At 41.8% G+C, this 16,722-nt stretch overlaps 1 protein-coding gene across 1 annotated transcript in view; it reads right to left on the reverse strand.

The window, feature by feature from the left end:
* LOC117560808 (ankyrin-3-like) overlaps positions 1-16,722 on the reverse strand; it is a 103,057-nt gene that overhangs the window by 24,171 nt on the left and 62,164 nt on the right. The window contains 14 exon segments of the mRNA XM_034237860.1: positions 1,289-1,315; positions 1,859-1,981; positions 2,421-2,546; positions 2,642-2,870; positions 3,927-4,023; positions 4,368-4,575; positions 4,803-5,014; positions 5,528-5,682; positions 6,054-6,278; positions 7,149-7,181; positions 8,178-8,287; positions 8,866-8,916; positions 9,751-9,853; positions 13,553-13,676. Coding sequence (XP_034093751.1) covers positions 1,289-1,315; positions 1,859-1,981; positions 2,421-2,546; positions 2,642-2,870; positions 3,927-4,023; positions 4,368-4,575; positions 4,803-5,014; positions 5,528-5,682; positions 6,054-6,278; positions 7,149-7,181; positions 8,178-8,287; positions 8,866-8,916; positions 9,751-9,853; positions 13,553-13,676 — 1,823 coding nt within the window.

Below are 16,722 nucleotides of genomic sequence, written 5' to 3' on the forward strand. Positions count from 1 at the left end.
TGTGGTGACAAAGTACACCTCTTTAAAAAACTCATAATTGTGTCAATTTTGATATTTGGACAGTAGGACTTCAGCTCATCTCCAGGAATTATGTTCATAATGGACAATTCACCATTACATGATTTACAGTATATGTTAACATTAAGTGCCAATGCAGTTAATAGTATGTAACGAGGTGAAAGGTAAAGGAGTGGAGCTTGGCGTGATGAATGTTGGTCTAGTTTGTCTATCTTTCATGCCAGTGATCAGAGTTTGTGTCCTCAAAATCAATTGTGATTTGTTCCGCTGAAACTGTGAAAAACGTCCATACCGGCGATGTTTGGCTCTTCGGTCAGCGAGATTAGCTTGTGCTCTTCTTATTCTATGTTAACTGGTGATTAGTGAACCAACTCTTCAGGTGCATACCGTCACGTACTGTACCGGAGCGTGCTGCTTTTGTTCCTATTCAACTACATTTTAATTATCTGAGCGATACATCACTATATAGGTAAACCATCATTTACATTTCCCAATATAAATCAAGCATCTAACCCACAGCTAAAATATTTATGGTTTTGCATTTATTTTTATGTTGAATGTTGGAAAATTGCTTTTACTCAAACACAATCTGGGTGCCGAATCGTCCAATATCAACATTTTATGGGAAGAGGGTTGATATATTTATGTTGACTAATAACTACACGTGGTCACTACATGTAATGCTAAAACATAACAAATAATCTCCCTTTGATGAAAGTCTCCTATAAATGTTTGAGCATGAAACTGGGGAGATAGTATTCCCTGTTACACACAAGCAACGGACAAGGGTGGATAAAGGAAACCCCAAATACAACAAAAACAATGACTAAGAAGACACATGATAAGGGTTAGGGTTTCATCTTTAGCTGAAAAAGGTAACATAGTCCTGTGTGAAACCTCTTTTGAGTTAATAGTATAGATGGAGACATGGTGATTTCCTGTTGGACATGTATGGAAAGGAAGATAGAGATGGAAAAACAAGCTGAGGTGTGGCACAGCAATTTGCTCCACTGCACTTTGGGATGAAGACAATAATAAATAAATCCCTGCTGATTAAAATAACTGCCATTTCCACTCATGCACTACATGGGGTCACTTCAGCAATGACGTAGCTGTGTAAAAAAAACGTGCAGTCAGAAGCATTGGTTACACCAAGGAACAGTACAGAGACAAAATATCTGCGACACGCATATCTACCACTGCAGTAAAGCCAACAAAAAGGACGACAAAGAAGAAGCAGTTCCATGTGATGATGAAGAATCTGTTTTACCTCATCATCAGGATCAGACTCCAAATCCTGTGGTATTCCAAGATGCATTGCAGGAGAGGAGAGAGATGACACAATGGAGAGCAGGGACGTTATAGTGAGCGGGGAGGCGGGAATAAAAAAAATCAGGGGGTGAAAATGGAGCAGCAAAAACAACAAAAGGCATCAGAAATAATCTATGGGATTAATACAAAAATAAACAGCAACATAACAAAAGCAAAAGCAAAACAATTTCAGTTTCTTGTGATCAATCAATACCACAACAAACAAACAAATGAGAAGAGCCGTCTTCTTGCAGAATTCTTATGAACCCACAGTGAGCCAGGCAATAGACCAAAGCACGATGTGCATGTGTGGCTGCATGTGTACGTTGTGGGGTCTTATACTGTAACTGGCACAGGCTTTAACACTAATAAAAGACACAAGCAGCAGGCAATCCTTTCTAGACCAAATGAACTTCAATGGCTCCTCTCGGTGTCCGGACAACATCCCTTTCTGTATTTCAATTTAATTTACATGTAGATGGTATGATATGGCCTAAACAGGTGAGCAATTCAAACATGGGGATCCTACCTTCTTGTGGTTTGGCAGTGTGATATTCAAATTGCATATGGCAGTCTGTGGAAGGCCTTTAATGGATTTTGGCTCCTTCAGGAAGGAGAGGCGGCCACACGGCTCCTGGCCCATATCTCTGATCTGAGGACAGCAAAAAGATTGCATCACGAGTTGACCATGACAAATACTTTCAATAACAACCCTGTTAAAAAAAAGCTTTTCTTCCCTTCTCTAGGAGTAGAATTTTCTCCATTTATTACAACCTTAACCTATTGCCACTTCCTAAATGTGAATATTGTCATACACTAAATAGATTTAAGGATATAACAGGCAGAGTACATTTCATTTGCTGTTAGCGTCAAAATCTAGGACAAAAATTGAGTTATAGTGTGTTGCTGTGAGAAGAATAACAACATTTACTGCAAGAAGCAAATTGCTATAAATGTCGAGCCAATTAGGAGAGGGTGAACTGACATTTCTGCCATCATTTAATTAAAGAGAACATTTGCAAAGGACTTCACAATGAGACAGACAATGCTAGCAGAGAGAGAGAGGGTTTCAGGAGGGGTATATTTTATACCTTCACGTTGAAAGGAAGTCTGTTTTCCTTGAAGGAGTAAAAGTTGAAAACAAGCTGTTGCCCACTTTTGGTGAGAGGGGACAGGTTGCCATAGCAATCCACGTGGATGGGCTTGCCCTCGAGAACCTACGGAAGTAGATTGATCAAAATGATGTGGTTGATAAAACGTATAATGCATTTTTTTTACATTTTTCAAAGTTGTTCTTTATCCACAACCCCACCTCGATATCTTTGCTCCGGGCCACCTCCTCAAAGTTCTCCTGCTGCTCGAGGGTCTTGTCCACCTTGTCGTCTGTCATGCAGAAGCAGCGCAGACGAGCCTCGATTGCGTCGTTCATCTTGGCGAAGACCACAAACTTGGCCAGGTACGGCACGCAGATCAGCTCCCGGTATAACTGAGACGCTAGACCCACCGTCTCAGGAATCTGGTGACAGTCTGCGAGCCAGAACCTTTGGAGGAGACATTGGAGGAAAAAGGGAGAGGAAATGGGGGAAAACACAAATCAGGAAGTCAGCCAAGTGAACAATTTGCCCTTTATTACGATGATGTACACCCTAAAGTTTGGTACTTTGCATTGCACAAATAAGGTTTTTCTAAAGCAATAAATCAAATTAGCTGGGTTTTGCTCTGAAGGGTGAACACAAACACATGACAGCTTTCCAGAAATCTAATTATAGAGGGTGCTCAGTTAATATCAAGCCGCACACTCACCACATGATCCCAATCTAGTTAGAATAAGAGTTTATTAGTTTGCGTAATGCAACCAAGACTTTCAGTTGCTGAGGTCATTTAGAGGCATGTCTCAAAATGGTATAGTCAACATGACTTAGGTGTAGAGAAGATGAATCATGTGAGTATACAGGCCTTTGCATACTAGAATAAACAAAACCTCCAAATTAAGACACCTAATTAAATGTATTGGCAGGTTAAAGTTTTCCAAAAACATTTAGAGTAAGACAAGAAGGGAACTGCGCTCCTTATGCATGCGGTGAAAGTAGAGGATAGTGAAAAAGTTGAAGTCAGACAAAATCAATGTCTGTCTAGAGTACATATTTATCATTCAGTTTTCCCTCTTGTGAGGGATTCTGGGATTCATTGCCAACTTCTGATTGCTTCCTTGTACTTCCCTCTCATCATTTTCAAACAACTGAGATGTGGTAGTTTTTCGTATGCTTGGTGGGACCAAAGCCGAGTAAAACTACTTCCTTTGATCAGCTGAATGTGGTGACCTTTAGTTGGGATTAACATGCCCCTTATTTCTATAAGAAGAATAAGAAACAAGTATTCCCTTTATGACACAACAGTGATCCAAACAGATCAATAAAGAGCTTTATTTATCCAAATTGAAAATGTGGTTGCGATTTTCATTTACAATATGTTTTTATAATGTTTTATACTTTACTGGAAATAAGCATTTATCACCCAGATTCGGAGAATAAGGGTTGCAATGGTTTTTATAGTGATCCAATACATTGCAAACAAAAAAATAGATGTTTGTTTCTCACCTGGCCGAAACATTTGTGGTGAAGGAGACGCAATCGGTGACAAAGGACAGCGGTGTGGTCCCTGTGATGTCCTCCCACTGGGCGGGGGACGTCCCTCCTGCAGGAAACAAGGGCCAAAAGATGAGCTCAGTACCTTTCCAACATTGCCTGTGTTTTAGCTTTTGTAATCCCCATCCTTTTATATTCTCAGCTCTTCATCTTCCCTGTCTCGACCTGTTTTTCACTTCAAAGTAGGACTGATGTGCCCACGGCTAGTGAGTTAGTACCTCTGTCTCATGTGAAATTAAAGAATGAACAACTATGTCTGTTGTCACAAATAAAATGTATTAGCATCTAAGAACACAATGACTAATTTAATAACTGAATGCTAGTCGTGTAGAAGCATTTTGGATAAAGGTTCTACAGTATTGTCATGCTCTAGTTATTCAGAGGTCTACTTGCCTGTGATGCTGCAGAGCAGACGCAGGCAGGGTGCAGTGTCGCCTCGGTGACCGCTGGGATGGCCTTCTGCCGATCTAGGCGGGACAGGGATCGTCATGGTGATCGGCTTGTGGAACTTTCTCCTCCTGGGCTCCACGGTGACGATGGGGCTGAACGTGGCTCTGTTTCCGAGGATCGCCCTCGCCATGTCATCTGGCACGGGCTGGGCCTAAACAGAAGGAAAAGCAACAGGAAGTCAAATAAATAGTTTGTTGATGAAACTTTGAGAAATGTTTAGTCAAACGTTCCCTGAACTTTTTCTGAAATTAAATGGTTCAGGCATGTGAGGAGGACTGGACTCGAGTATAAATAAATAATAGGTCAGTGGGCAGTCTCTGCGACTGAAAAGCTGAGTCATGAAACTGAATTTTAGCAGATTCAGAAGTGCTGCTGTACCTGCAGGCCGACACGGATCTTCTTGGTGAGCGCTCCTTCAGGGAACGAGGCCTGCACCATGGGCACGGTGCTGCTGGACAGCATGCCTCCATCCGGACCCATGTGGTTGGACTCCTGCTTGATCCGCGACACCACAGCAAAATACTGAGGGAAATCGCTAGTGACGATGCGGCAGATTCGCTTCTTCTCCAACTCAATGGGACTGTCCAGCTCTGTGACAGAAAATATCAGAATCAGAATACCTTTATTAGTCCCAGAGGGGAAATGTACGTAGTTACAGCAGAAAAGAGCCACAGACAGCTTAATGTTACATATATTACATATGTTACATGCAATAAAAAGTACTGAGTTAAAAAAAAAGTGATGATATAATAAAAAATATAATACAAAATAAAAAGTTACACAATTTACACAAGTTATCACTTTGTTATGATCACCTGATACGAATTATGACTTTATGTGTTAGATACTATTAAGGTATGACATTTGGCAAGGGTCAATACAAAAAAGGACACTAAGTAGGCTAAACAGGAACAAGAAACATGTCCTGCAGTGAAAATCTGTTTTTCTAGGACACCAGCTGACACATAGCCATCGGTTGAATAGTATAAGTATTCCTAAGTGGTTCAAGTTCACCTTCATCCATTAACTTCGCACTAAAGTGTCTTTGTTCTAATTATCATTGGCAATTATTGTTGGGCCACACTGAATAACCTTTGCGTTACCTTCATCCATTCCAGAAAGCAGCTCAAAGAGGTCTTCTGGTCTGGCGTCAGACTGGTGCTCCTTCCACGTGTCTCCGTTCTCGCTCCTCAGCACAATCAGCTCCCTCTCTTTCCCCCGCATGGACCCAAAATGGGGGATCTCTACGATCACAGGTCTAAAATAGAAAGTAGAACACAATTTAACTCAGGAAATTATGAAATTAAACCATCATCTTTAGGGCAGCTGGGGAGTTAAATAACAATTATGTGCATTGGCCACCTCTGACATTCATGGATGTAGTTAAAGTTGCAGTTTAACTTCACTCGGACATTGTCAATTTCAATAGTAGTTAAAATACTTTTTTCGAGCAGCTTTAGCTAACCACACTATATTTCTCCATTAGATGGTTCACCTGCGTTCAGTGTGAAGTAATTGAAAGCTTGTAAAGCTTCCCTAGGACAGTTTATCGGAAAATATCCTCTTTGATTTGTTCCCTGTTCTCCCTGAAAACTGCAATGCATCATAAAGAAATCCCAAGCGTCCTACCCCAGGAACTGAGCCCCAGCTGGTCCGACCTCCACCAGCCGGCTGACCAGCCCCTCTCCCTCCACCATGGGCGGGGGGTAGGCCAGCTTGTGCCTCTTGGCCAGGCGGCAGGTGATGCGCGTGGGTGCCGTGCACTTCCTGGGAGGGATGATGATGCGCATGCCATTGTGGCGGCTGCCTCTCATGGAACCACCGCGCGCATCCACCATGAAGCTGACCAAGAACCTGCAAGGTGAACAAATAATGTTAGAGAAATAAAAGATAAAGCCATAGACAGAAGTCATACCACGGAAACTAATAAGGAAGACAATTTCCATGCTGTGATCACCGTACACCAAAACAAAGTAAGGAAAAGAGAGAAATTAACAAAAAAAAGAGAAAGAGACAGACAGAATGATAGAAAGAAGAAAAAAAGATGCTTTGAGTTCTGAAAGTTTGCAGTTCTCACTTATACCTGCCTCAATTCAGAACATTAAACACTGTCTGAAACTAAACAGGGTGCTGCTCATGAAGTCGCAAAGTTTAGTTTCCATTCATGAGGCACAAGGTGAGACTTTTGCCAAAGTTTCAGGTCCTCTAAAGCAGCATTCAGTGAACAAATATTAAACACCTGCACAGATGTTTCACCAAGATAGGGTTAATGTGATTAATATGTGATGCGCCTTTGAATTAAAAGCTAATTTCGGCATCCCATTAATATAATCATTGACACAAGTAATGAGTGAGGATGGAGAAGAGCAGAACATGAATTTTGCACGATCAACCTAAAGCTAAAATGTGTTGCGTTATGTATATTGTTGCTTTTTCTATAGTGTATGTTGGCAGAAAAGCAGAATCCTTGTAAGGTTTCGAGGGAAATGTAATTTTATGTGAGAGAAAGACAGATGAAAAGACTCCCATACACGTTGACTTAACACCTCTAATATCTAAGGAGTGCAAATGAAACACCAGACCACACGGATGAGACGAGCACAGAGTAGAGGAGTAGAGGAGGCTAAGAGGGGGGGAGAGACTGATGAGGTGAGAAGGGAGAGAGAAGGGGGGAGGAGTGGGAGTCATCACTGCAGCATCGTAGGTGAAAGCAACAGTCATCACCTGGAGTCATACTGAGGGAGCGGGGAGGAGAGGCTGCAAAATAAACACATGGAGGCAATGCAGGAGGCAAACCCCCGAAATCTAGTTTTAGTATCAAAGGTTCACAATCACTGTGGGGATCTGCAGTAACTACTGAAGATGAAAGAAATACGGGGGTGGGAAACCAAGGGAAAGAAGGTACATGACAACAAACTAAATAATATATAAATACACAGACACACACACAAAAAGTAATAATGACATGACAGATCCCAGAAAAATCAATTATTAAGCCTTCAATGATGTTCTAACACAGCTCCGTGTATATAAAGCAGGCATTTAACGTCATATATTCAAAGTGAGCGTCACATCTTATCACTTTTATCCAAATGAAACACAAGACAAGCACCATGAGCTCACAGAGAGTCTGTACTTTGTTCCTGTGATGACAGGAATAGAGCTGACGTCAGTGAACATTAGGGTGATGCCTGGACTTTGTCTCTAGACTTATGGTATGACATGAGAGCTTTAGAGGACAGACTGTTTCTTTTGTTTCTGTAATGTAATGTGTACAGTAGCAGCACTGCAGAAATCCCACAGCCCTGCATCATGTCTGCATCAGTGCTGCAGGGTTTGCTGAATATTGACTCTTTGGGGGGGAACAAAAGACAATACAGCAGTTGTGTGCATAGAAAATGTGCGATTTATGCAATAGTTATTAGGATGTACATGCAGCTTTTGCATGTAGTAAGGCTGCCTCTGTAGGATGTTTTAGTTTAAGATGATTTATTTAATCCATTAGTACATTTCCCAGCTTTTTTCATGCTAAATGATCCAAAAATCTTATCAACACATCCCTGGTAAACACAAGATTTATGCATGATTCTTTGTGTAAAAAACTCATTTCTACAGATCTGTCGATTAAATCAACTTATCAATAGGTTGTCTGAAATGTCTTAGTATGAGGACAGCCCTTGTTTGTAGTGCATGTGTGCGCATGCTGGTAGACATATCGTGATGTATGGGCGGAGGCAGTGCAGCTGTTCTTACCCAGAGTGAATGGGGCTGGACACAGTGTTGGGGCTGTGGTCCACGGTGTCCGGAGTCCAGCTGTAGCGCCGCATACACTCAGTGCTGTAGTCTCTGGTCACAGCCAGGTGCTGGGAGAGGAAGAGAGCAGGAGGAAAAGATACGGAAGAGAAAGAAGAGGTTTAACAGCGATAGGGAGGCAGATAGAGATGGGAGATGAGAAATAGGAACGTGGAATATAAGGACAGAACAAATAAATAGCGGACATAGAGGTTGACAAGAATTAATCTTTCTTCCCCGACATGTAATGGAACAACATTTGTCACCATTAACTATCCAAACATGTGGGATGGCATTCTGTTTTTCTAGTGACGTGACGGTGGAACTTTAACCCAATTGCACGTTTTGTTAAATGTTATCTGGGTTATCACACATATCCTCATCTTGATAACACACAATTTGTCACTACCCAACCAGCTTTATAATAACCATTATTCCTGTGAAAATTAAATCATGGGAGCTCATGTAGCATGGGAATGACCATTCACTAAACACAGACCACCACTAATGAATACAATGAGAGTGGAATGGACCCAAAACAAACAAATATACAGACAACTCAAAAACCCAAGAGCAATGAGAGCTGGACCACAGTGAATGAAAGATGGTAAACTGACGAATGAGTCTGACATCCATGAACTCTTTATACCTTATTGAGTGGGTCAACCAAATAGGAAATGTCATTACAGACACTCTGAAGCTAAGGGGAGAAGAGAGACAGTTCAGACGTCACAGAGGGCACCGTTGTTTCACTAAAGGGTCCAATTTCCATCTAATAAAACATGATCCGCTCTCCATGAAGATGATATGGTCCTACAATTCAGGCAAACAATCCCCAAATGAAATGAAACTGTATCTATCAAATGTAGCAGATTATAGTACACATGGCACCTAAACTGACCACCAAGAAAGAATCAACAATTTGACTGTTTGTATATTTTCAACTAGTTATAATACTAGTTTAATATGGGAAAAACATTTGTGTTTGTTTTGTAAAAGAGGAGAGTTGAGTGCACATTTAGGCCGTGATTAGTTTAAATATTGGGTGATGTCATTGGACATTTTGAGTTATATTACTAATATTGTTTATTATAAGAGGTTACAGTTTCTGTTTTTGCTCCTGACTACCAAAACAAGCATGAAACACAGCGTTTTTCCCTGAGGAGGGAAAGAGGGGCCTCCTGAAGCCCTTAGGTTTGAATAAACTCTTCGTCAAGGTGCCATATACTCTCCCTCAGCACTTTGACAAGAGAAAGCATGTCATCAACACTGCTTCTGTTATGGCCTCTGTGCAAGAGAAGTAACGCCACCCTACTTTCAATTCTACAGAGTCTGTTTTTTCCCTAAGAAGTCATTGACAATAATAAAACAAGAGATGCACCTGGGGAGAAGAGAGACATCAAAGCTTAAAAAACAAACGTAAAACATGTCAAGGAAGTAACAGTGAGCATAGAGTTGGGTTGGGCTGGGTATAGAAGGTTAAAAATAGACAGTGTGGAGATAAAACACCAAATATGACGATAAATGGTCTTACCGTGTCTTTTGTGGGCGCCAGAATCTCTTCAATCATCATACTGTCCCGAGCGAAGGAGCTCCGGTTGAGTGTGTTGGACCTATCCGAACTGAAGGAGCGGAGGCTACATGTTACCACGCAACCCGGTGCCGTGGGCAACAACAAGTGACGGGCAGGGGAACACGACACAAAACAAAAAGCAAGGAATCCATTACTACATGCAACCTCCAGGGAACCAGGTTGTTTTACTCGCTGGACAGAGAGTGTCCATAAGTGGAAAATAGAGAGGGAGAGGCTGAAGAGCCTGCAGTTTGAGCAAAGATAAGATACTGCAGCAGGTTGTTCAGAGATGGAAATGTGAGGTCAGTGTTGTTTGCATTTAGAGATAGAGGGAAATAGGAACAGACTTATAGAAAGCAGACGGCTGTTTATACTTCTACAGGAGTGTGGTTAATGTGATACACGAACACGGATATAACGTGTATGAAATATGATAGATTAGTCGACGTCTTTGTGCCAACCTTGTTTTGACAGTATAAAAATGACGTTTGCTTGAAAGTGAATCAGTTAAATTTGACTTGTGTTTGAGGACTGACATTTCTTTGGTCTAAGATTAGCAGCTGACCTAGACCTGATTCTGAGCAGCAGAAACATAAAAGGGACGCTGGTATTTTTCTATCTGTCTTGCTGCAGTCTGCTGTACGGCTGTGTGTGGTGACTTGTGCCTATTTGTGCATCCTCTCAATGCAGTGCCGATTCCTTTCAGGGTTTTTTTTGTCTTGTGCTGTTTTTGCTACAGGGATTTGATCAAGGCGTAGCAGCCGAACGCACAGTCCCGATACTCTGAGTTAAATGTTGCGCACTGGTATGGGCAAACAGTATAAATAATATACGATGATATTTTATATGGTTGCGCACTATAAGAGACACAATGCCAGTGACAAAGCTGACAGCTCTGTGCTTTATTTGTGCATACTGCATATGTGTGTATTGATGTGACCTGTGTGTGTGTGTGTGTGTGTGTGTGTGTGTGTGTGTGTGTGTGTGTGTGTGTGTGTGTGTGTGTGTGTGTGTGTGTGTGTGGAGTGGGGGAGAGGGGGGAGCAAGGAGGGGATAAAATGCAGAGCTCAGCATGTTTGAGTGGGCACACTATTCAGCACAGAGAGAAGCCCTTTATTCAGCACAGCCTGCCTACCCCACCATCGAAGTTACCAAGCGACTCTGTACGGTCTGAATGGACTTGCTGGCATGTCAGCATGGCGCTACCCCCCTGAACCCCCCCCCCCCCCCCCCCATAGCTCTCAGCCAGACTCTGTTTGTTCTTCACAGCTTCATCGTCTATTTCATCCTGTCTATCCTCTTCTCTAAACATCCAAGCTTTTTTTCATTTCCTGCCTCACTGCTCATTATCTTGGCTGTCCTCTTTATCGTCTGTCATCTATTCCTGGACGTTATGCCAACTCCCAGCACTTCTTCTTCATAAAGCTGTCCCATCATCTCTTCCTCTCTCTACTGTCTCCATTTCAGATTTGTTGCTCTTTGGTTATCTGACAGTTTACTCAATGGAAGACTTGTTTGACTTTTTCTCTACTTCGCTGAATTCCTCTAACCCCATCCTTCTCTGTCCCCTTTGTCCCTCTTTCCACACCACTCCCATCATTTAACTGTAGATAAGTCTGCCTTGCTGTAAACTACACTTTCCATTATCCAGAAACATGTTTCATTTCTTTCTCACATCTCTTTTTATGTACAAATGATCCTAGGTCTATGTGGACCTAAAGAGACAAATGCTTGAGTCATTGTTTGTTTATGTAAGTGTTTATGCGCGGATGCATCTGCGTATGTGTGACCGCCTGTCTGTCCTTGATGATTTCTAAATTCTTAAATAAAGAATCCAGAGAAATTTCATAAAGTTTCCATCTCTGCAAACCATGATTTCACATCCAGAATCATCCAGATAAATGTCCAATTATTGTTGATTAAATTGGATAAAAGTTGTGGATATTAACAACCTGATGTGTTGATCCCTGGAAGTTACACCAAGTGGCACTACAAAAGTGCCACTTAAGAACAAGCCACATCGAAAAGTTATAAAATGAGTCCACACAACTCAAACTGAAAAACTCTGCAAAACAAGAGTGGCTTTCATTTACTCATTTCCAGCTTTTTTTCAAACCTGCATGAAAACATACATTTTCAGTTTGAAGATAAGATGATTTTTTTTTAATAAGGATGATCAAATATGGTGGATGGTGATCAGATCAAATGAGCAGCAATCTTAAAATACAAAACGTCACGGCGACAACACATCTGGTACCACAAACAGCAACACTGGATGGCACTAATCACAATGAATGACTTGTGGTTTGGGTTTGCGGTTTTATGTAGTAGTACAGAGGGTGAAGGGGGGACAACATTCACAGCTTATGGCGTCTACAACTACTACAACGACTATTCTTTTCTTACCTGAGTCTAGGGCTAGAATGAGGGACACGGTGCAAGGAGAAGATCAAAATAGAAGTGTGAAAAGCAAAGCATTTTGGAGACATTCAAGCAGGATGTGGCTTTCTTTTCCCCCCATATGACATTGAAGCTGAACTTTTGCATGGTTGCACTCAACGACTAGGCACAAGCGATTATAGGTTTTAGTGTGTGTGTGTGTGTGTGTGTGTGTGTGTATGCAGCCCAGTCAAAAAGCAAACCATGCAATGTCGATGTCATAAACAGAAAGGTAAGGGAAAAGAAAAGAAGTAGCTCAGCATCAAACATTAATTGATCAATAATTACAGTATTTCAAAGCATTAAATACACAACCCTGCACCATCTCAACTTCTATTCTACAACGCAATTACACAAAAAAGTAAACAGTTTTTGTACGCCGCTCTAATCTGTAGCAGATGGAGATAATAATATTTCTCACAATAATAACTTTTGTCTGGAGTACCCTCAAATACCAATAAACTGTTAACAAAAAGTAAACAAACAGTAATTCTGAGCAAATGACTTCAGATTCAAATCATCAAATGTGGCCACAGACCTGTTTTCACTCGAATAATAACAATGTTATGCAAACAATAACTCCCACATTAAATTAAAAACTCTTTCCAATAAACTACCCACCAAGCTCATCATTGTTTACATGGAATATCTCCCTTATTTGCTGAGACCTGTTGTTTGAAGCAGCTTCCTGTCACAGTTAGTGTAGTTGTTTATCAATCCAACCATCACAGTATGTCTGCCATCTGTCAGCGAGGCAACAATACACACTGTGTCCACACACACTCCTCCTGTGTGTGCTGCTGATGTGTTTTCACTGGAGCCTGCCAGTGTTCCACAACACACTTTGTCCACTATTGGAAACTGTAGCTAGGTGGGCCTGTAGAGAATCCCGACGTGCAGCTGTTCATCAAGGGTATCAAAGGCATCACTGTCACAGATACAGCTCGTATCTCTTGTGTTACACTATGGCCCATTTGTAATCTTTGCATGGGCCACACAAAACGCTGAATCATTTTGTCAGGTGCAATCATTGCATGGCAACTTTCCAGATGCTATCGCTAGCAATTTCCATTATTCTGTTTTTGTTTGAGTGTGTGTGTGTGTTGGTGGGGCTGTACATTATATGATCTATTTCAGTCCAACATAGACTAAACAATATCCATACCAAAGCATTGCCATCATAGGGTGAACAACCACCTCATGAATTGATAATAGATATAAACATAATCTGGCCACAATATTCTAAGGACAAGTTGGAAATAGTAGTTGTCTGCACTGCACCAGTACACCAGTGAATTTAATAATATAAATGACAGGTGCTTACCTGGCTGAGCGGGCTCCTATGCTGAAACCCATGTAGCCCTCCTGAGGCAGGGAGTCGTCCCCCAGCTCTTTGAGGTCCTGAGGCCGCAGGTATTTGTCCGTGTCCCCGGTCATCGCATCCTCACCTGGTGGAGGGGATGAAATCATAAAATCCTCCTGTTATCTCAAAAAGCCAATCCAGGCAAAGTGAGGCGATGCGGCATCTCAAGAAGAAGAAAAAAAAGCCCACACTGCCGACATCACTCTCTCATTTATCAGATTATGTTACTTAGAGGAGGCCTTGGATAATTTATTAAAACCCAGTTTCACATACTAGGCTACCTCACTGCAACGGCATAGCCCACTGCAACTTTGTCTATTCATTTTGACTGAGACACAACAACAACAACACTGAGCAGCGCCAATGCATGTCTGTTAGAGAGGTAAAACAATAATCAGTTTGTAGAAAAATGCCATAAACAGCAATGCCATTTTGCGGTATATCTGGAGCTCTCCTGTAAAACAAAACGCAGCTCCTTTCACAACACTGACACACAGCGCGCAGCAGAGGCTTTAACAGAGACCCAAAGCTTGGGCACAAACAGCAGAGAAACAGCAGAGAGAGCGGAGCAGCACCTCGATCAGCGGACCGGTGGACGATGACACGCCGGTCAATGAAGCCGGCGGAGCGGCTACTGTGTTTCCCCTTCTCCCTCATGTCCTGCTCTGTCCTGCCTGCAAACACTGCGCTCCTTCACCGCAGCCCCTCCCCCTGCCTTCAATACTGCCGCACTCCGATCACACACCGGCAACAGTGGCAAGCTAGATGACGTTAAATTAAGCATTTCCGGTGTCCAACTTCAAAATAAAACTTCAGGTGAAAGGATTGTGATTGTCAAACCTCAATTAAGATAAAAAAGCTAACACTATCTGTTCGGGAAATAATTGTCCTAGACTCCTAGATATGACGTGCATGACCAACCCTGACGTCTGTTATCTCCTTTAAGGAGATAGGCTGCTTCAGCCATAATGTTATTGTTCCCATTCTATGACCAAACAACCCTGGGTCACAGATGGTTTATTGTTCTGGGTACACTGGGACACTTCCTTCTCTGTGTTTGTGGACTCCAAGGTGTGAAATCTTCGAGGCCATAAGTGTCAGACGCAAGTAACTCAGTGTTCCCAACTGTTTAGGCTATCTTCTCAAATATGTTGATTACTCCGCGAAACCAGTTAAATGCAGGCGCTCCAGAATTGACGTGGCAACTCTCCCGTGCAGTCAGACCGTGGCTGCTGTGACTTGTGATGTGAATTCTCCGGCCGAAGCTCCAAATAAACCATCAGTGTTTGACATCAAAGCTCCTACTCTTCCCGTGTCTCTTTCCTGAGTCGGTGACTCCCACTGCATTGCTACACAGAAGTTTCCCTTACACTATCTATTTAAAACGTATGGAGCCACGTGCTCAAATCAACTCTACAAAAGCAATATGCAAACAAAATATTCACCTCAAAGTTATCTTAGGAAATACTGTGGTATTGATGTAAATGCTTTCGTCTGGGTGGCAGTGCCGCATTCACCACGATTCCTGAATAAATGACTAACTTGTGTTGAAACTTCTACTATTTACAACAGGAATGAAGGCTTATAAAAGTGTTATGCATTTGATCTGTGCAGCCAAATACTCCTTATTCCTGCGTGTTAAGTCAATATTATCATCAAACAAGTGTTTTCTCTCAGCATACTCTTTATAATATATATATATATGTATATATATAATATAATAATAATAATTTAGTCCCAAAATGAAAAATCTGAAAACAATGCTATTAACATGTAGTTAGTATTTATCTATATAAATTAAGCAAACGAATACAAATGCAACAGTTAAGACTTACTGCAGTTTGTTTCCAGTTATAAGAAGGAATTAGAACATACTAAATCGATATTTAATTATTTAGAAACACTCATCTCTGCACATTTTGTGTGCATGTCAGAGTAAAACGTTTGTTTTGTTAAGAATGTTGTGCTTTTGTTTTGATGGTAAATTTGAGCACATTACTTCCGGTGTTTTTCCAGCTATTTCTGTCTGACTTGACAAAACTGGAAAACAATTGACTCCGCGTTGCTGTAAATATATCACCGTCCCATTCAAGTAGAGATAGCCGAACACACATAACCCACCGCGCAAAATTCACACACACACACACACACACACACACACACACACACACACACACACACACACACACACACACACACACACACACACACACACACACACACACACACACACACACACACACACACACACACACACACACACACACACACACACCTGTTCCTATTATATACTTTCAACCTAAAGCACCTTCTGTGTTACAAAGTCACCGCATCAAACACACACTCTCTCTCTCCTCTCACTAGCAGCAGACAAATATCCACAAAAAACAAATAGCTGTTTGAATTGCCATCTATCACTTCAGTACATTGAAAAGGAAATACAAATAATAATTTGCGAATCTGTTATTCTCGACAGTCTGCAATTTACGATCTATCCTCTAGTTTTTTTGTTTTGTTTTTTACATTTTAACCTTCAAAACATCAACATCACTCCATTTAAACTTCATCAGACGCTCTTACGAGTCACGACTTACCTTTTTCCAACGCAGCCATATTGATCGCAACTATTCTTATATTTCCCGAGGAATTTCTAGTGCTCCGCGAAACGTCCCCAGAATGAAGAGTAAATCCAGTGAGAGGTGAGGACTATCAAGTGGTCTATTCAGTGCTTCTCGTGCTGATAGAAAATGTTGCCCTCTCTTCACCCCACGCACTTACTGTAACTCCACAAAGACCAAACATGCACTGTTGCGCACATCTCCGCCTCCCTCTCCGGAAAGTCACACAATTCAATGTTGTTTAACTTTTGCGTCTTCTTACTGCAACACAGTGCACATTGCAGGTCAGAAAGAGTGGGAGTAAAGCCATCTGCGGCCACACCGGGGTTAATACTCCTGCAGGAGGCTCAGAAAAGCTCATCTCATTGGATTTAAAGAGAGAAAGTCTCCGTGCCACTTTGGCTCAACAGCATCCAGAAACTCCGACTGAAGAGAGTCAACAGGAGGCTCGCTGAATGTTTACCGCTCAGTGGAGAGCAGTCAGCTGACAGGTCGCTGGATCAAATGCTTTGG

Source organism: Gymnodraco acuticeps, unplaced genomic scaffold, assembly GCF_902827175.1.
Source record: "Gymnodraco acuticeps unplaced genomic scaffold, fGymAcu1.1, whole genome shotgun sequence".
Lineage (NCBI taxonomy): Eukaryota > Metazoa > Chordata > Actinopteri > Perciformes > Bathydraconidae > Gymnodraco > Gymnodraco acuticeps.